Here is a 21,739-nt window from a genome sequence, read left to right as displayed (position 1 = left end):
TCCAGAATGCAGCCGCGCGAGCGATATTGGGTGCACCGAGGTACACCCACGTTACACCTGTCCTCCGCGAGCTGCACTGGCTACCAATTGGTCTCCGGACTCAATTCAAGATGTTGGTTATTACCTTTAAAGCCCTACATGACTTAGGACCAGCATACCTTCGAGACCGCCTACTGCCACACACCTCCCAGTGGCCAGTAAAATCCCACAGATTGGGCCTCCTTCAGATGCCGTCAGCCAGACAGTGTCGGCTGGCGGGCCCCCCGAGGAGAGCCTTCTCTGTGGCTGCTCTGACCCTTTGGAATCAGCTCAGCTACCCCCAGAGATCCGGACCATACCCACGCTCATGGCCTTCAGGAAAACTGTAAAAACTTGGCTGTTCCGGCAGGCCTGGGGCTGTTGACCTCACTGTTGAGGTCCAGCCCCGATTAGAATGAATGTATGAGGTGTTGCTATTTTAAACCGTTTTTTTTTCATTATGTGTTCGTTATGTGTCTTTTTTTTCTCTTTTTTGTAAGCCGCCCGGAGTCCTTCGGGATTGGGCGGCATAAATTTTATAAATAAATAAAATAATACACCTAAACTTCCCTATATATTTTCAACAACCCCAGATCACTCAGCTCAATTAAACCCTTCCCCCTTTTCTCAGTTTCAGACAGGCAATGTATCTATTTTTCTTTCATGTAATTTATTAGATTATGCTCTTTACCAACAACTATAACATTCTATCACAATCTTCCTCCTCTCCTTCAAGCCTTTGATTAATCAAGTTTTTCCACGTTTGGGCTTTGAAAAATAAAATGCAGAGCAGTTTACCAGGCTTAGCCACACTCATGCCACTTTCTCTGCAATTCTAAGAGAAATACAGGTAGTCCTCGATTTACGACCACAATTGAGCCCAAAATTTCTGTTGCTAAGTGAAACATTTGTTAAGTGAAGGTTCCCCATTCTTGCCAAAGTTGTTAAATGAATCACTGCAGTTGTTAAATTGGTCAAGCTGTTGTTAAGTGAATCTGGCTTCCCCACTGACTTTGCTCATAAACCTGAGACAATTGCCAAGTGTCTGAATTTTGAACACAAGACCATGGGGATGCTACTACGGTCATAATTGTGAAAACTGCTCATTTTATTTATTTATTTATTTGTTATTTATTTGATTTGTCAATCATTTACAAGATAATAGGTATAAGAAAAACATGAGTATGAATGAAATGGGTATGAATAAATGGGGACAGTAGGACCGGGATGGAAGGCACGATGGTGCGCTTATGCACGCCCCTAGTAGGTCACTTCTTTCAGTGTAGTTGTACCTTTGAACTGTCACTAAATGAACTGTTGTAAATCGAGGATTACCTGTACTATAAAGGTCAACATTGGCACATTTTAGTTGGTATTCTGCACCCATCCTCACCCTATTCTGAAAACCTGAATGGCCACTCTAAAACCACCTTGAAAGTCTATTTTCTGTTGATCGATCCTACCTACCAACTTGGAAGTACTTATTTACACACTGCTGTACCAACGAAAAAAATAAGCGGAGTTGGGTGCTCCATCACTGGAGGTTTTCAAGAAAAGACTGAACAATCATTTGTCCTGGATGATATGAGGACTCCTACTTTGGGGAGACTGCAAGACCTCCAAGGTCCCTTGCAGACCTATGATTACATCCACAACTGAAAGAAACTATGAAAGAATTTTATCCCAAAGAGCTAAGGATGTGTGTGTGTGTGTGGGGGGGGGGGAATCATCATGCATCTCAGTAAGTCACAGCACAACTAACGGTTGAATCTTTACATCCCACACTTTCTACTGAATCTGTTGAAGCAGCTTATTCACTGCCCTGCATAGTGTTTTAGCAGTATCCTTATAAGGCAGAATCTTTTTAGTCTTCGTGTGCAAATTGAAAATAAGAATATGGAAGATTCGTCAGTTGGGCCACATGGTGAGAGACCCAGCGACCACCCCTCGTCAGTCCAAAACTTCGACTGTCAGGATGGGCGGAACCAGCCTATCAGGTAAACTTGGAACTACAACTCCCAAAATTCCCCACGGCCGAGGGAGAGGGGCTGCAGCCGCCATCCTCTCTCGGGAGAACAGCAGGCCCAAGGCGACTCCTTCCTTCCTTCCGATTCGTCAGTTTGCGCTTTCCCCGCCCCCCGCCCCGCTCCTCCTCCTCAACTCATTACCCTGCCTCTTCCCTTCTCGGCTCGCGAGTCGCGCGCGCCTCGTGCCGGGGTCACGTGGGCCCTCCGCCCTGAGCAACATCCCCGCCTCCTGCTCCTCCTCTCCCTCCCCTTCCTCTCCTCTGGGTCCGTTCCCTCTTCTACCCTCCCAGCCGCGCTTCCGGCGGTAGGTACCGTCCGTCCCTCTTCCTCCCTCCGCCGCCAGCTGCGCTTCCGGCGGTAGGTAGAAATGTATTTGACTCCTCTTTTCCGAACTGGCAAGGGGTGATGGTGGGGGTGTCGTTGCCGTCCGCTTCTTCCTCGACGTGACGGGCGAGGGTGGCGGTTTCTGCCTTTCCTTGCTCGAGCGGGGGAAGAGGAGGGACGGAGGGAGGGAGAGAGGGAAGGCTGCCCGTTTCTTTCTCCTGGTTGACTGCGGCCAGTAACTGGGGCAGTGCAGTTAGGGGGGAGAGAGAGAGACCTTTGCAGAACTGCGTTAGGTCGGCGGCCGGGTAGAGGGAAGAGTTGTTTTGCTGTGAGGAGGCAAAGAAATAAACAGCCTACTTCGGCTGCGGAGAAAGTGAACGAGGAGCAACCTTCCCTACTCCCCCTTTGCTGAGAAGCTTCCTGGTTGGGCCTGGTTTTGGCCCGTTTGTGGAGCAGAAAGAGAAAGGGGGGAAGGAGGGGGAGCAAATTCCCATCCCCTAAAATTTATCTCAGGCAGGACACTTCTGCTAGTTGCTAAACCCGGCGTCTTTCCAGCTGACACCTGATCCGTCGTGATTATGGAGCATGGCCCGCATTTGATCTGACCATCAGAAGTTAGAATCCACAACCTCCTCCTTGCTTGTAAACTTCAAGGATTCTCCGAAACTGTTTAACAATTTGTTTTGAAAATGGATTCATAGTAAATATAACTAATAGAGTTAAATAAATTACAATGGGATTGTTATAATATAAGATAGTTACAGCATTGGAAATTAAGTCAAGCTGAGATTAAATAATGAATATTTTAACGTTGGCACAAAATATTTGTACCCAGACGACCCCCTGATTAATGGAAAATGGATTGTTTATATAAAAATAAAATAAAAAATGCATTAAAAAACCAATTTGTTTTGCTAGATTCTCCCATTTTGCTCTCCCCCATTACACTCCCCTCTGAATAAGTATGGAAGACTTCTTTATTTCCTCAGCATCACCAGTCTTATCACCCCCTCCGATTTTCTTTAAATAGTTTGAAATCATTTGCTAGGGGAACTATTTCTCTCTGCCCTAAACTCAGCCCTAACATCTGTTCATTGAACTCTTTCCAAACAGAACTAAGGTGAGCAATGTAAAATTGGATAGTTGTAATCCGGTCAGAACTTAGGTATGGATTTTACCCTCTCTGCAATAGCTTTCATCTTTCACTCCATTGTGCTGCCCCATTGCTTCTCCGTGTTGCAGTTGACATCTCAAGGAACAGATCTGTAGATATATAGGAGCGTGGAGCCTCACTGAGACACATAGTGATATCTCTAACTCTGTTTTCTACTTGTTTGCATATTGGTCTGCCTTCCATCTGCCTCCATTTTCAATTGAAGGTTTCTGCAAACAGTATGTGTAATAAGTGGCCTTTCCCTAGATGTAACAATTTTCATAATACAGAGTGGTGTTGATCATCTGAAATATGTCCATATTAAGTAAATTTTGGATAGCCACTTGCTGGATGCATTATAATAGTGGGATATATTTTCTGCTGTATGCTCATTATATATAGGATCACATTCAGACATCAGGTATATGACACGTCTAACAGACCCACATTAGAGCTGATGCTAGTTCTAGTTCAAATTACAGGAAGAGCCCTAGCTGACAATATTAAGATGCTAGAATAGTTCTAACTTACCCTGATTTCTGCATGTATTTTCATGAAATTATTTCCTTAAATCTGGTTCTCAGAGTTTGCTATTCTATCAGAATTGATAAAAAATGTATACCCAATGGGGTATACCATTGGCAAAAAGGTTTATTTTTGTACTTAGCTCTGATTAAAATCAAGGTTTGTAAAAGATTGTTTCAAAAAACTTCCTTACAACATCTCATTGTCAATATTGTGACAAGTAGGCAAATTGTTGTTTTGTATTAGTACTTAGCAGGTTCAGTTTGAAAAGACTAAAAATCTCTGCCCCGAAAATTTGTAGTCTCACAATTGTATTTTGGAAACTTAATGTATTAAATTAGTCTACAGATAGTCCTCGACTTAACAACAGTTCATTTAGTGACTGTTCAAAGTTACAACAGCACTGAAAAAAATGAGTTATGACTGTTTTTTACACTTAAAAATGTTTAGCATCCCCATAGTCACCTGATCAAAGTAAAGATGCTTGGCAACTTGTTTATATTTATGATAGCTGCAGTGTCTCAGATTTCTGTGATCATGTTTTGCAACCTTCTAAGAAGGAAAGTCAATGGGAAAATCAAATTCACTTAACATGTTACTAATTTAATAACTTCAGTGTTTCACTTAACAACTGTGGCAAGATAGGTCGTAAAATGGAGCAAAATTCCCTCAAGAAATATTTTGCTTAGAAACAAAAATTTTGGGCTCAATTGTCATAAGTAAAGGACTACCTGTATTATGATTTAGTCAGGAAATTGTAGCTAAACAAATTATTCTTTACTTTGCAAATGAACCCACTATCATTGTAGAAATGAAGGAGCCTATATCTATGCCTATTACACAAGTGTTGGATTTGGAATTCAAAACTTGGGATTATTTTGTGTGAATATTTATCATCATTTGAATAATTAATATTGATAGTAAAATTATGTCATGTTATCTGTTTACTGAATCTTGATACCATATGTAATATAATTTTAATAAGCCTTTGCCTAATGTAGCATTGGATTTCATTTAAATAACAGATCAGAATGATGAACATTTAGATTGTTTTAAAATTTTAGCTTTTTAGTGCAGTGGTTACATTATAAGATTTGGCAATATGAAAATAGTGGAAAGACATAAATTTATTATATGATCAAATTATATAATTTGATGTGGTTTATATATGTATATATACCCATAGAGAAAGAAATGTGTATGGTGTAAGAGAGAAAGATAAGCTTTTTAATACTATATTATGTATTATTTCTCAAATCCATAAATTATAATTCTAGTGATATATTCAGGCAGCGTCCAATCTCATACTCAATGAGTAAATAAAAATGGTCGTTTGAAGTATATTTTATTCAGTATGGTAAAACATTTCAGTGTAATCTGTATTGTTAATTTTCATCTAAAAAACAAAAAAATATTTGGGAGATGTTCTTAATTTTTGTTCTTGGCCTTTAAAACTTTAGATCTTTTCATTGCAACACATTGAATTGACTATAAGAAGTTATTGTAATTATTTTATCATTAGTTTCTCTGATTTTCTAAACTTAGCATTTAAAATAGAATACATTAAAAATTTATTGATCTTTTTAACAGTGTTGGGAGACTGAAGTTCAAGTCTACACTCACGCTGAAAAGCTTACTGATTGACTTTGAGATAGCCTCTACTTCTCAGATCACAGGGTTGTTATGGTAAAATACAGAGTGAAGGCAGGATAGAAATCTAACAAAAATAAAATAAAGATGAATCAGTTTAGACCATTTCAGCCATATATATCTTTTTAAAAATATGGGAATAGAACCATCTAAATGGACATGAGTAATTTTTGCTAGACACAATTAGTTAATGAAAAGTATAATTCCATTAAAATGCTTTGTCTTTGTCTCTGTAGATGGTGTTCTAGCACTGAATGCAGAATAATAATTATCTCTGGCAAATTTCAGACTTCTGTACGTGTGAATCTTTTGGTCTTTTTCAAAAGACACACTGTTTTGGCGCCACATGAGGGATCATGAGCAAAATGACAAGGTATGTATTTCATTTAATTTGGGGAAAAATAATGAGAAAATTGATGTAGAAAAAAGTGTGCATATTTTGTTCATTATTTTCATGAATCAAATTTCAAGATTCTTAATTTTGCAAAAGATTTGGTTTATGGAATTTTCTTTTTCCTTTCCCTTATATGTATTTAAGAAAAACAGAAAAAAATAAGAATATTTAATTCCAATTTTAGCAATGACAAGCTCTTAGCTATTGTACTATCCTTTGAGTGTTTTTCTGAGCTAAAAAACAATGCCACAAATGCCTAAACCTTGTTTAGAATTTTTTCCTTACCTATAGACCAGGGGTGTCAAACTCAGGCAGTGTCATGTGACATATTGGGACTTCCCCCCACTTTGCTAAACTGAGCATGGGTGTGGCTAGCATGTGATGCATCTGGCCCATGGGCCAGGAATTTGCTAGCCCTACTATAGACAATTTATAAATATTATAAAACAATATATTTGCTGTAAAATTTATACTGGAAATTAGAAATCCGAGATTTATAGAAAGAAAATATTTTTAAAAGAAATATTTAAAGTTCAGTAGCATTATAAAAATAGTTTGATAATAGGAATTATTTCATGTAGACTTCAGGGTATTTACATGCAGATGGTTTATAAAACATGCTTGTATATACTGTCAAGGATGACATAATTTCCAAGAGAGTTTAGAATAATTACTTTGTATTCCCTCTTTTATAGGCCTTTTCAATTTACTTTTCATTTTTCTTTTTTTATAAACAGCCTCATCAGTGTGACCAGTGTCCAATGTCATTTAATGTTGAGTTCAATCTTACATTGCACAAATGTACTCACAATGGGGAAGATCCTATGTGTCCTGTTTGCAACAAAAAATTCTCAAGAGTGGCCAGTCTTAAAGCTCATATTATGCTTCATGAAAAGGAAGAGGTAATTATATTTATTTTAAAATATGTGTACAATATGATTGTACATGTGAAGTTAACATGTCTATTTTGACATCGTCCTTAAATTGGTTCTTATTATATAAGAAAAAAAGAGAATATATTTTCTATCTTTAATAAGAACAAATAATGGCAAGATCATGTTGACGATCTTATTTCATATTGAAATTTTTTATTTCCTAAGCTACATAGCTAAAAGCATATTTTTATATATATCTAAACTGCAAAATGTCATGAAATCCAAGTGCGAAATCAGTATTTGATTTTTCATTTAGATATCAATTTCATACTTACCTTAATATTTTAAGTTAGTTTGAAAAGCACATTCGGGAACGGACTTCCAGTTTGCTCTTAGTGTTGTTTTTTTGCCCTCCGGAGCCTTTAGGGAAGCCTCATAAGGGCTCCTGAACACTCCGGAGAGCTAAAATCGGCCCTACGAGCAAACTGGAAGTGACTTTTGGTTTGCTCATAGCGTGGTTTTTTGCCCTCCGGAGCCTTCAGGGAAGCCTCCTGAGGGCTCCTGAACGCTCCGGAGGGCTAAAACCGGCCCTACAAGCAAACTGGAAGTCCGTTCCAGAATTTCCGGTTTGCCCGTAGGGCCGGTTTTTCGTGCTCCGGAGGCTTCAGGGAAGCTCCTGAAGCCTCCGGAGGGCAAAATATGGCCTCAGAAGAAGGCTGAAGTCAGCTGACAGGGCAAGCCTTCCGTGCCCTGACAAATGGCTTCGCGTGCCACCTGAGGCACCCGTGCCATAGGTTCGCCATCACAACTTTATAACCATCTGATAATGAACTCCTGCATTTGCTCAGCCTTTAGTTTGATATTGATGAAGGGGTAAGAAAAGATTTGTAAAATCCATTTACACATAGTCCTCAAGTTACAAACACAATTGGCACTGAAATTTTGGTCATAACTTGAGGTATGTGATTAAACTCAGTTTTATGGCCATTTTTATTATAGTTAAGGAAATAACTGCAGTTGTTAAGCAAACCTTATGGTTATAAGTGCAAACCCATTTTTTGCACAAGATGGTTATTTTTTTTTTCTTTTTCCACAAAATGGCAAAAAAGTATTCCAAAAGGCAATCACGTGACTGCGGAAGTAGTGAAGCACTCATAACTTTGAGGAGAGGTTGTAAATACCTTTTTTTAGAGTCTGTGATTAGTTTGAATGGTCATTAAGTGACTAGTTGTAAAATGAGAACCATAAGTCTGCTGGGTTTTCTAATTTTTAAAAAAATTGTTGACCTTCCTAAATGTCATAAAATAAACTTACGCATTTCCAGGAAGTAATCAAGCTGACTTTATCTTTACAGAACCTTATCTGTTCAGAATGCGGAGACGAGTTCACTTTGCAGAGCCAGTTGGCCCTTCATATGGAAGAACATCGCCAAGAGCTGTCTGGAAGCAAAACCCACATCTGTAAAACCTGTAAGAAAGAGGTTGAAACTGCTTCCCAACTAAAGGAACATATGAAAACTCACTACAAAATAAGGTGAAAATCATCGATTCTTTACATATGTTCACAAGTAGGTTAAATGATAATATACTGCTCTGGTTGACTTACCATACTGTGTCATTCTCAGATGCATGACTGCATGATTTTTAATAGTTCTAGAAAAAAAAATCCCAGATTTCATATCTTGTGATTTTTAATATCCTGGGGCAGGGAAAACAGATTATATCTTATAATGGCAGGGAATGGAATTGAGAGCTTGTTATCCCCAGATTTCTGAGTATATATTTTGTCCTGCTTATAATCAAAACAGAAAATGGAGGATATGTAAAGAATGCAGCAATTCATTTTATGTAAAGAATGCAGCAATTTGTCCTTTGTTATGGAAAGATTTTCCTCAATCAGTAAAAACCTTTCCTTAACAAATGATAAAGAATTTGGAAGTGAAATAACCTAGCATTTATTGGAGTGAGGAGCTGACAGGAATACATTTTTCAGTTTAAAAAATGAATTTATGTAACTGCGAAAGTTTCCTGTAAAGGTCAGTTGCAATTTAGATACCTTACTTATACTGTTAGGCCTGATTCATGCATTCACTGGGACATGCAATCCAGCAGTGTCCATGTGGAGCCCAGATGCTCAGTGGTTTATTATGTGTGGTCTCCACTACTTATATTTCCCCCCTTTTTTGTGTGTGAGAAATTGGCTGAGAACTACTCTGATGTAGCAAATCCCCTACTCTTTATCTCAGATACTGTAGACCAGGGCTGTCAAACTCCCGGCCTGTAGGCTGGATGTGTCACGTGCTGGCCATGCCCACGTTCCGGTTTAGCGAAGGGGAAAAAAGTCTTGATACGTCATGTGATGCTGCCATGACGACGTGAGTTTGACACACCTGCTGTAGACAACATTTCTTCTTTCTGTGAAGGACTGGCAGTGTCTCTCAATCCAGTCCCATTGCATGTATTTCAACAGCTTGGTTTGGAGACATTTTAATGTATTAGTCATGTAAACTTTGATTAATCAAAGTTTGATTAATTGATTGGTTAATTATGCATTTGGGGTTTTTATTTGCTAATGCACAAGCGTCAGATGCATAACCTTAGTAAAAGATGCTCCATGTAAGAATTCCTATTTTAATATGACGTTTGTTATCTATGCTTTCTTTTAATTTAATTAGAATATATTTTTGATCAAATAGAAATGTAATTGCAGTCCTAAATAGTCCAAGCTGCCTGGACATTGAAAGAAAAAAAATATAAGAATTAAGATGATCACTATTTTGGCACTAATAGTGTGGTATTTATTGCTCTTTGTTATCGGTGTCACATATAATGCTTATTAGAAAAAAATACTTGGTGCATAATCATGATTATATGTTAATAACAAGATACCTATTTTACTGTATATCTGAACAAACTACTTTATTATAATTCTGTCTATGTTAATAGTGGAAACAATAAGAAAACTAGTTTACCTTAAGATCTGTTGATGATTGTATGGTTAAAATAATGTTTGATGTTTCATTGTTTTTATGTTCAAAGAGTATCAAATACCAGGTCATATAATAGAAATATTGACCGAAGTGGGTTTACATATTCATGTCCACATTGTGGAAAGACTTTCCAGAAACCAAGCCAGTTAACACGACATGTTCGAATACACACAGGTAAGATGAACAAATGCATCAAGCATATATTTAAATTTATTGGTCGCCCTATGAAATCCATTTTTGTTTTTCTTTTTCTTTCTGTGTATGTGTAGGTAATCCGATTTTTAAAAAAAATCATGTAATGCCTTGCTAATTCTTCATAAAAAAGAAAGCTTAAAAATGATCCGGCATAAATTTTATTTAAAAAACATAAATATCCACATCTTACCACTGAGTAATCCTTAGAACAGATGAGGATTATATTAGTGTGGTACATTGACAATGCATGCCAATATTCATTTCCCCCTTAACATCATCTCTGATGTAATGAGCCTCATCTGTTTGTGGAAATCTTCTGTGCTCAAGATTATCTTATATGGAGAACGCACATGAATATAAAAGAGACTTCCACTGCAGGTGTTAATTTTCATTATTGAGAGAATGAGGCAATTGAAATTTTGTCTACAGCAATATTTGTTTTTGCTTGCTTCAGACAAGAAATCTGTAAGAAATCAGCATTTCAATTTTCAAAGTTGTAAATATATTGTATAGTGTGACAACTATAACATAAATTGTGCAATCATTGTTAGGGTTTGTGGCGAATTTACTTTTCAAATTTATCAGTAAAGATATTCTAAAACGGTTCACTCCTACAAATCTTTGGCAATAAATTTTTTCCCCTTTCCTCAAAATATATTAATTAAATTTGGTAACAGTATAGTAAGACTTTTTAGATGAATGAAAGGGTAAGAAAAAAAAAAGAAAAATGTTTCATCACAAAAAAAAATCCTTGGAAAAAATATCAGAAAATAATTTAATTAGCTTCTCAGATTGTTGAGTTTTTCCATGTCCTTCCTAAACAGCTCTGTGCAAATCGTATCTATCTGTTTGCATAGGCATTGCATTCAAAGGATTTTGGGGAATAAAACTCCACGCACCAGAAGGATGAATGGGTGCCTGATATGTGTCTCCAACTCATATGTTCCCATTAAAGAAAAAAAAATGTCAGGCAAATCTAAAGTTAATTTGTTGACATAAATCTGGACAGTTTTGCATCTATCAATAGTCACTATAATGACATAGGATGAAAATATCCTGTTGAGTCTGTAGCTTAAATCATTGTATATTATTTTAACTACGCAGGCTTTTTAGAGATTTCATTTTTCCATTTCCCTAATGCTGCCTTTATTGATGAGAATTCTTTGTTTGATGTGTGCATTATTTTAGGTGAAAGGCCATTTAAGTGTAGTGAATGTGGAAAGGCTTTTAATCAGAAAGGTGCATTGCAAACCCATATGATCAAACACACTGGTGAAAAACCGCATCCTTGTGCCTTTTGTCCTGCAGCCTTTTCTCAGAAAGGCAACCTTCAATCACACGTTCAAAGAGTACACTCAGAGGTAAATCACACCGTCGATTTCAGTGATGTGGAAATGTATTACTTTTTTTGTTTTAATTTTTTTCTTAACATTCTGGGTTTCCAGGATTTTTCAAGCAACTGCAATATGGTTTGCCACTAATTTGTATTTACACTGCGTTCTCTTATTTTCCATGCATAAAAGGATGTTCCTGGGGAAAACAAATAAATAGGCCATAGTTAAATTAAGGTGCAAATAGGAAGACATGTTCTTCGTTACAATAAAACTTTCCTTGTTCGGGGTCGATTGCTGTCCATTAAATCCAAAATCCAAATGCTCTTGTTTGCACAATCTTTGTATCATTACATAATTGATGTTTTATAGGTTTTATGTCAATTTGTATAATTTGCACTATGCAATATGTACTTGGACATTATTTTGAAAATGAAATCTGAACACAAGTGTTATATCCAAATTCTACTTAATGAGAGTCTATCAAGTCAAGGTGGCACTGTATAAATAGTCTTTGTTTAGCGATTGCCTTGTTCTGTGACCATTTGCAGTTATGATAGTGATAAAAAAGGAACTGTGCAACCAGTCCTCACATTTACGACATCAGGTCTGTAAAGCTGACCTGAAAGCTGAAGTAAGATCATAAGCACAATTATGATTTTCATTTAGCAACTGCTTCACTTAAATGACCAAGCTGTGGACCAGTGGTGGGTTCCGGATCCTGGTGCAACCGGTACAGTGCAACAGGGCAGGGCGTCCACCACATGAATGCGCGCAATACGCGCATGCGTACTTACCACCCGCAACGCTCCAGCTGCTCGGCAGAGTGTCGCGCAGGCGCCGTGCATGTAAGCCCCGAACAGCTCAAATATTGGCAAGGAGCATGGGTGGGCAGGTGTGCCCTCCAGACCACCGTACTGGAATGGTACCTGGTGCTCCTGGCAGGCACCGGTATGCCCGTATCGGGGCGTGCCAGTCATAACCCACTACTGCTGTGGACCCCAATCATCATCAAATGAGGGTTACCTGTATATTATTTTTACTCCTGGAATTTCTCTGTATATTTCTTGTCCTCTCTTGCAATGTATTTTCCTTGGGTGCTCCTACATATGGTCAGGTAAATAAAGAGTTTGCTTGATGGCAAACCTACCACATCTTTTTCCATTTATGGTAGTATGTAACATGTATCCACAAGAGCTTGCAATAAAGTGCCTGGGAAATTTTTGGACCTTGAATGTTTCCATTCTCATGATAAGTCTTTTTTGTTGCTGGATGATGACTGCCATATCTCAGATGGGAATGAGACAAATTGCCGCAGCCAACTCACTGTGGCCAACTTGCCATGGCCAATCTTACCACGGGCAACTTGGCGTAGGACAACTCACCATGGCTAACTCACCAGGAGACAACTCGTTGGACAATTTCACAATTCTATTTAATTATTTAAAATAAACAAAAATTACTTTAATTTTTGCCATTCACATTTCATTCTGCCACTCCTTTTCCATCCTTTCTTTAATGATTCTATTCCACCATTTATTTGATATTAGTATAACTCTTGTCCAGCAGTGAGTTGTCCTGTGGCAAGATGGCCATGGCCAGTTGGCCATGGGAGGTTAGCCGTGGCGAATTGTCATAGACCCTCTCAGATAAATGTGAAGTAGATACTGCAATACTGAAGCTAGCCGCCTTTTTCATGCAGCATGCTTTTTCAAACCCCTCTTGTCTGTGATCACAGCCTGTTTGACAATCCTGGCAACTCAAGAATGAAAGAGATGTTTTATTACATAGGATTGATTTTATTTAAATTATCTTCAGAATAAAACCAATTACAATAAAATAGTGTATATTAAGTAGACATGTAATACTTTTTGTACGTAAGTGTATATGTACTAACATATATTCTTTCTTTTCTTTCTAAAGGTAAAGAATGGCCCTATGTATAATTGTACAGAGTGTAGTTGTATTTTCAAAAGTTTAGGCAGCTTAAATACTCATATCAGCAAGATGCATGTGAGCTCCACACAAAACACAACAAACTCTACTACAGAAACAGCTCATATTACAACGGTAACTTTATATTCTAATATCTTTGCCCACTTGCATTATATTGTGTGCTTTAATTTTGCTTAGATGGTATGATACACTATATACTGTTGCATCATTTATAAATGTACAGAAATTTTATTATTACTTTACTTAAAAAAAAACTTTCCACTGATCATTGAAGTGACGTATGCAAAGTGACCCTTCAAAGTGCTGGGAGGAGGGGGAGTCAGAAAATATTTCTGTGAACTTTTGTAGAATTTTAATGCAGTTTCAAAATGGTCTTTTAAATGTAACAAAAATGAGAATGCTAGAAAAATAGTTATCCTTCATGTCTACAATAGACTATTTTCACAATATGGAAATTATTTGCTTGTCTTGGTATTACTCATAAATGTTTTTACAAAACAGAGTGGTTTATAGCATTTTCTTTTACTTAAAACCATCTTCATGACCCAGGAAATATTTGCAGAATATGTAAGATGTTCTAACTTTTCCTTCGAGGGTTTTTTTTTATCTCAACTGAAAGCCTCACTCCATTTTTCTAGCACTCTGATAATTTTTTCATGTGTCGCTAGTGATTTTGATTAGAACATAAAAAAAACCAAACAGAAATTTTCTTGACATTCTTTGACCAAAAATACAGACACATGAAAAAATCATTTGAATTTTTTTTTAAAAAGGCACTTATTAGTCATGTCTTAAGGAAAAGCATGTTAATGTTTTTTTCATCCTTTAATAAATAAATATTCAATAATTTCAGTCAATAAATTCTCTAGAATTATATATTTTATATCAGGACATTAACAGGTTTATCCTAACAAAGTCCTAAATGAAACTAATTCTGCAATTTATTACTCTACCATGTTTTGTTTTGAAAAGTAGATTTATGTTTGTGTGTGTGTGTGTGTGTGTGTGTGTGTGTGTGTTTTTATTTGTGCAACAGTAAAAATATTGAGTTTCTGTCGTGATGGACTCTTGTGACGAGCCGATTGACAGATGATGGAAGCAGTTAGCTTCCCATAATTGGGGCTTACCAGGGGTTGTAAAAATCATATATATTTATATTTATATATTTATACTTATATTTATATTTATATTTCTTAAAATAGGATTCGGTAGCTCAGCCATTGACGTTAACAACAGTTAATTTACTACAGACTGTGGACAATAAATGGAAAAATGTAAGTATTCAGCTTCTAACCTTAATGAGGTTTTATTACTATTGTAAAATCTCATAAGGGACTCATTGCAGAACTTTTTATATATTACATGTATTCCACATAATTGTCTCATGGAGATACAGTTATCCTTGAGAGATTTTAAAGGATTTCATATTATTTGTGAATTTGCTGTTATCAAATAAGGATAATCTTGTGCCACTTGCAGGAATACTGAGTTATTTACCAACCCTCATAACTGGAGTATATATTGAGCATTTTTGCATTGTAATTTAGCAGCAAAGAGAAGATGGCTATTCCTGACATTACTGGATGCCTATTTAAAACAAAAGTCAAATGTAACCCAATGGAAGACATACACTGCCAAAATCATGCCCAAAAAAGTATATAGACTTCAGATGTAATAGGCAATATGAATACCAAAAATTCCAGAAAGGCCAGAAACAGATTATCCAGCAGACACCATTGGAATCAGCAAAGGAATAAAATGATCCTGGAAATAACTTAAAATTAGACATGAAAGCAGTAGTATTCATAGCTTACAAGAAGATTAAATGTATTATATATCTGAGATTTTTTTTTTACTGTTTGCTTTTCTGCTTTTACTTTTTCACAAAATGTCCTACGCAGTTAAAACAGCTAAAATGTGAAGCTGAATAAATTACAGGGTAGCTGTTAAACTAACACATTGGGGAACTTCTTATCAGCACACTTAGAATATACTTCTAAAGTAATAGGAAGTTTCTTGCAAATAATTAGCTGTTGCGGAATATTAACAAATCAGCAACAAAGCACTCAAAGGTACTTCAGCAAAAGAACACTTATGGCAGCATTCTGTAGAACCAGAAATTTCTGAGTTACTTATAAAACCAGAAAGTATGCCGAGGACAGGAAATCTTAAAAAATAAGAATCTGCTGTTCCAAGGGAATTAAGTTAGTTCACTTATTAGTCAATTTGTATGCTCACAATTTCATTCCAGCTGATAGCACTTAATAGTTAGAACAGGTATTTTTATTACAGTACCAGAACAATAAGGACTAGTTGTTCTGTTGGCAGAGAATTATGCTTGTGGTTGCTTGCTATTTATTTATAGATTTTACCAGGTTTCTATACCACTCAGCTCAAAAGATTCAGTGGCTTACACTCCTCATTACATTAAGGAGAATGTATAATAAGGGTTTAAAAGAATACAAAAAGAAAAACCCAAGAAAACAATAAACCTCATCTCTATCACTTTTTAAAATTTGGGATATGCATGTAGGTCATCACTGATTTTATTATCTTTTTAGACATGGATGAGATTTTTTTTATTGCTAGTAATTGTTCAGCTTCAACAGTATTCCCACAAACATTTATAATGGAGTGAGCCCAAAGTTACAAGGCACTAGAATTGTTACATTTTATAGAATATTTTCTCACATCAGAGCACTCATGCTATTATCAAGCCTCCTTCCATCATTTTAAAATTATTAGATTATATGGTTTATAAAACAGTACACGTACCTTTCTTGATTTTGTTATGCAATAAAGCTCCTCAAGTTAATGAATTGGCCTTTTTTTGCTAATTAATTCAGGCCTATATGCTTTTAAAAAAATAATAAGTCTCTGAAAATTTTCGTTTTTGTGAAACACATTTGAATTCAACATCGCAGAAGCAGTGCCTCAGTAAGGTAAAATTAATTTTTTGTCCAACTTTGAAATATTGGTCCTTGCTTTTCATTGGATTATTAAACAGTATGGTTCAATTTCATTTAAAAATACCAGTTTAATTCCAAATGTTCTTTGTAATACCTAACATGTTTGCAAATCACATTTGTGTACTCACAAATGACTTATCCACAGGCAGAAAATCCAATAACTCCAACTGCAGGACATCAAGGTCAGCAATCAGTAACTGATGTCATTCAACAACTCCTTGAATTGTCAGAGCCAGTGGAAAATAATCCTTCCCAGCCATCTAGTCAGCAACTCAGTATGGCTGTGGGAATCAACAGAGATATTTTGCAGGTAGGATAACCTGTTTAGAATCCTCACCTTGTCTTTTAGCATATTGAAGTCTCCTTACTTGGAAGAAAGGGATAATCAAATCACCCCAGACTAATTTCTCTCTCGTGTGGATTCAGGAAATGCTTTGTCTATAGAAATTCTCAATCATCCACGTCATGGTTGTTCTGAAGGTGCTGTTCCAAAGGCAACTGGACTTTCTTGTTTTTTTTTTCCCAGTTCTGAAGAAACTTCTTGGATGAGAAGTGAAATGTTGTCAAGGAAAAAAACAACAAGAAAGTTGAGTTGCTCTTTGGAAAAGCACCTTTGGGACTTTGGCAGAGGTGCTTGAAATTCAGACTGCTCCTGGTGACTGAAAAAAAGGACTATGTTTTGATTGTAATTGTTTTAAGAAGGAAAAGTGCTGAATGCCCATGAGAGCATTACCCTCACCCAAATATTGCTACTTGAGTGCTGTCTTCTTACGGAATGCCATTGGCAGTTGTTCTTCCCGCTGTGGGTTCAGGGCTTTCAAAATATCTGTGAAACTCCAGTGTTAATAGGACTATAAAACATAGGAAAAATGTATCTTAGAAATGATAGCAATATAACTTAGACATAGATACTGATACACAATACTTTACAGCCCTCTCTAAGCGGTTTACAGAGTCAGCATATTACCCCCAACAATCTGGGTTCTCATTTGACCTACATTGAAAGGATGGAAGCAGAGTCAACCTTGAGCCTGGTGAGATTCAAACTTGCAAATTGTAGGCAGCTGGCAGGCAGCAGGCAGCAGAAGTAGCCTGCAGTACTGCATTCCAACCACTGCGCCACCCTGGCTCATCATCTTAGAAATGATGATATGTGACAAAATGCTGTTTAAAATGAGCAGGAGAACATGAATGAGGTGTTCATTATTCTACGTTGTTGAAGAAGGAAACTTTTCGGTAAATTTCTAGTTGTTTCTGGGTTGAAAGTATTAGAAGTTGTACTTTCCCTTTTTGGCCAACTGGGTTGTTACTTTTGTTGGAATCTAAATAGAGCTTTACATTTTTACTGTGCTTTTCTTACTCTAGGGAATAGAGCAAACAGAAAGCTGTGAAATGTTCAAATTGAGCTAGAATCGGAAAGGGTGAAATGAATCAGACATCTCTGAAAAACAAACCAGTTTAAAATATTATTGTCTATTTGAAAGTTCCACGTGAATCTTGCTCTCAGTTTAATTCATTATGTTTGTCTTAGCAAGCCTTGGAAAATAGTGGGCTATCCTCAATACCAGTTTCAGCAAACACAGACTGCGGTGAAACGAAGACTCCTCCAAGTCCAGAAGAAACTGCAGATTCTCAGAATCTCTCTGGCCATCAAGTCAACTCCAACAATACGGAACAAGTTAAAGAGCAAGAGAACCCAGAGAAAGTAGATAAAAAAGAGAAAAGGATTCTGAAGAAAAAATCCCCATTTTTACCTGGTAAGGGTGAAAGGTTAATTCTGTCCACTACAGTATACATAAGCAATATTTATTAGTATTTATGTTACCATCAATGTATGAAAAGTTGGCATTGTACAGAATGCCTAGGAAATCTGTATAGAATGCATGACATTTTTAGGCACAGTATGGAATGACTGTGTTATTTTAATATATGTATAATACAAAATGACAAGAACTATTTAGGCAAAGTATGAAAAAAGAGTCATGAAAAGAGTTAGGGTCAGAGTTGGGTTAGGGTTATTGATCTACTTGTTGCAACAAGGGAGGCTAGAATGGCATTTTAACGGGAGTAGTTCATACTTTGCCGGTTTGCCATTTGGCATTGCATGGAAAGCATAGGAAATGTGTGAAATATTAAACATTTCATACTTTGATGTCCCATTTGTTGGCATTCTATAAATTTCCTAGTGTTTTATAAAATGCCACATTTCACACATTAATGGCAACATACACTGTGTAAGCATTATTTAGCAATATATAGCATAGCATTATCACTGCTGGTTGCCTTTCTGTATAATACTACAAGCTGAATATATCCTTTCTGTTCACTATTTGACAGGTTTCTCAAGTAAAAAAAAGTCTCTATAGACATTGCATTGTGTAACTATTTTCTATTTAGAGCTAGGATATCTAGTAAATTGTAGGATCCAGGCATACTGTACTATACTATAAAGGGTCATTCCTAGTCAAGCTGACCTCTAAACGGGTAGGAAAAGATGAAAAAAATAAGGAGAAAGCCCTCCGTTCTGCCCCAGGTTCTATTCCAGACCAGTGGTGGGTTCCTACCGGTTTGGAGTGGTTTGGCTGAACCGGTAGTGGTTTGGTGGCCTGGGTTGCTGGAACTGGCAGCGACCCAGGCCTGCCACGCCCCTGAACTGGTTCTCCGGGTGGCACCGTAGGTGCTGCCATCTTTTTTTTTTCAGTTCTGCACATCAAGCACGCACGTCCATGCAGCGCGCCCACGAGTGAACTGGCAGAAGTGCCTGCCGGAATCCACCCCTGTTCCAGACTTATGCATGCTGAGGGAAAGGGCAATCTCCTCTAGATACAAAGAGTGCCCTTAAAATCTGCATAATCATTTGGAGAATGTTGTCAAAGGGTGTCTCTCCAGAATGCATTGTGAAAGTCTAGAGAGATCTGGAAAAATATAATCCAGGAAGAAATGCAGAAATACTTTTACAGGATCTGCTGTCAGATCTCAAGTCAACTTACAGAACCCTTTACTTTTATTAATTCATAGTGTAGCTATAACAGACTGTTTCATGGAAGCATTATTTATCTAATAGTGAGCAATTCAGTCTACCAATTAATGTCACAGTTGCTAGATGACATTTGCCAAAATGTAACCTTCAGTGCATTTCAAATTCCACTCTCTTTTTTCCTTTCACAATTAGCATGTCAACCTTTTCAAATTGTTTACTCTAAAATTATATTTCAGGTTCCATACGTGAGGAGAATGGAATACGATGGCATATTTGCCCATACTGCTCTAAGGAATTTAAAAAGCCCAGTGATCTCGTACGGCATATACGCATTCACACTCATGAAAAGCCATTCAAATGTCCACAGTGTTTCCGGGCCTTTGCTGTGAAGAGTACTCTCACAGCGCATATAAAAACGCACACGGGAATTAAGGCTTTTAAGTGTCAGTACTGTATGAAGTGCTTTTCTACCTCAGGAAGTTTGAAAGTACATATTCGCTTGCATACAGGTAAAAAGTCTTGCAACTGGACTTCTAATGTTTTGAAGCCCTGCTTATTTTTAATCTTAGCAAAAAAAAAATATGAACATTTTCTGTGTCATAACCCTATTTGCTTGTCAGCTGTGTTCAGATCAAACATAGCACAGCAGGACCATCAGTGTCATGTTTTCATTGTAAAATGTAACTGTTGCTTACGTATGTTAAATTTAATATGCATCAATCCAGAAAGAAAGGACCAATATAACTATAAATTGTGTACTATTGACTTTCTCTGGGTTCATATTACAGTGTTTGTGTAGACAAGTGGTGGAGACTTTGGATCTAATTTGGCTACTGTGGAGCCTTAAGCAACACCTTATTTAAAGTGTCTATGGAGATTCTCAATCGTCATGATTGTCCCAAAGGTGTTTTTCCAAAAGGCACCTGGACTTTTTGGAAGAAAGCCTGGTTGCCTTTTGGAAAAACACCTTTGGAGCCTTATCTGAAGCCTTATCCTTATCTCATACAGGCAGGCATCTTAGTTAAGGTGCTGGGAAAACTCTATTTTTAGCCTTGGTGAAGGCCTGGGCCATTCAGGATTTTTGGAGTACCTTCTATGCTCAGAGGGAAGATTTTAAGCAGTTACCTTGCACGTCTTTAACTTACATATACAGCTGTCCTTTGTTTGCTCTGCATGTTGCACATTGGGGCAAGGAGTGGATAAGTGAAGCTTGTATTTTTGTGGAAAGCAATCCTACAAGTTCATCTATGCTGGGGAAAGCAGGCTTTGTCTTGGTAATATTATAAGTTTAGTTATAAATAGTCAATTTTTTTATGGTAAAGCTTTTGAATGAGTTAAGCATATTTGATTATTTACCTTATCAACTTTTTATCTATTTTTAGAAGTTGGAATAAAGATGTAATCTCTTTGTCTTTTGTAGGTATTAGACCTTTTGCTTGTCCACACTGTGACAAAAAGTTTCGAACTTCAGGTCACAGAAAGACACACATTGCTTCCCACTTTAAACATACTGAATTGAGAAAAATGCGGCATCAGCGGAAACCTGCAAAAATTCGAATAGGCAAGAGCAATGTGCCAGTACCTGATATTCCTTTACAAGAACCAATCCTCATCACAGATTTAGGTAAAGTGTATAACATGATTTTGCTGGAAGAAATTTCAATATTTATTTAGAAGAGAGTAGAAGTGAAAGAAATGTGCATATTTGATCAAACTAGATTCAGATAGTTTGAGAAAATATTCTTCCATGGTTTAGCTATGATTATGTAAGAAATATAATTAGAAAAGCAGTTTCACTCTAGTGTGCCAGGACTACTTAGCCAAGAAAGAAATAAAGTGCAGATAAAATACAGTACCTATTCTGATATAGTGTATTTATATTTAATAAGGCTTTGCAAAGCATTTGAAAATAATCTGTATGGAGGAAATTTTCTAGGCAGTCACAATTAGCATAGCTTCTTTAACTCTTTTGAAAATAAGTGCCTTATTTTAAACAGTTTGGACAGATCTAATCTGCAGGGTTTCATTGAAGGTATATATTCAGTATGTTGTGCTGTGAATAAGCTAAATTCCTTTATATTTCAGGAGCTTTACAAATACACAATTTTATTAAAAGGCAAACTACCTGTTTTTCAAAAGTTTAATGTAGGAAGATATAAGAAAATAAGTATTCACATTTGCAAATATCTCCTGATATTTAAGCAGCCTAGTAAGTTTTAATAATTAGTCTTGGAGAAATTAATATTTTTGATTGGAAATGTACATTCTTTTTTTAAAGGGTTCTTAAAATTGATACATAGGAATATTTCAAATGACCCAATTTATAAATATTTTATTCACATAAATTAAAGGC

General features: G+C 36.7%; 1 protein-coding gene across 5 annotated transcripts in view; it reads left to right on the top strand.

Annotated features, from left to right (window-relative positions):
* The first annotated feature begins 2,277 nt into the window (after positions 1–2,277).
* Positions 2,278–21,739, top strand: part of ZNF236 (zinc finger protein 236) — a 56,938-nt gene continuing 37,476 nt past the window's right edge. For 4 of the 5 annotated variants that reach the window (XM_032222756.1, XM_032222757.1, XM_032222754.1 and 1 more), the window contains exons 1-12: positions 2,295–2,402; positions 5,934–6,070; positions 6,829–6,993; positions 8,321–8,499; positions 10,005–10,129; positions 11,339–11,511; positions 13,405–13,551; positions 14,640–14,711; positions 16,552–16,716; positions 17,938–18,163; positions 19,623–19,895; positions 20,807–21,010. In XM_032222756.1, the coding sequence (XP_032078647.1) occupies positions 6,044–6,070; positions 6,829–6,993; positions 8,321–8,499; positions 10,005–10,129; positions 11,339–11,511; positions 13,405–13,551; positions 14,640–14,711; positions 16,552–16,716; positions 17,938–18,163; positions 19,623–19,895; positions 20,807–21,010 (1,756 nt within the window). In that variant the 5' untranslated portion in view covers positions 2,295–2,402; positions 5,934–6,043. Of the gene's footprint in view, positions 2,403–5,933; positions 6,071–6,828; positions 6,994–8,320; positions 8,500–10,004; positions 10,130–11,338; positions 11,512–13,404; positions 13,552–14,639; positions 14,712–16,551; positions 16,717–17,937; positions 18,164–19,622; positions 19,896–20,806; positions 21,011–21,739 lie in introns of all 5 variants that reach the window. The other variant, XM_032222755.1, reaches the window with a different exon arrangement.

This window comes from Thamnophis elegans, chromosome 8 (assembly GCF_009769535.1).
Source record: "Thamnophis elegans isolate rThaEle1 chromosome 8, rThaEle1.pri, whole genome shotgun sequence".
Taxonomy (NCBI): domain Eukaryota; kingdom Metazoa; phylum Chordata; class Lepidosauria; order Squamata; family Colubridae; genus Thamnophis; species Thamnophis elegans.
The sequence above is the reverse complement of the archived record's forward strand: the minus strand, read 5'-3'. Positions and strand labels throughout refer to the sequence as shown.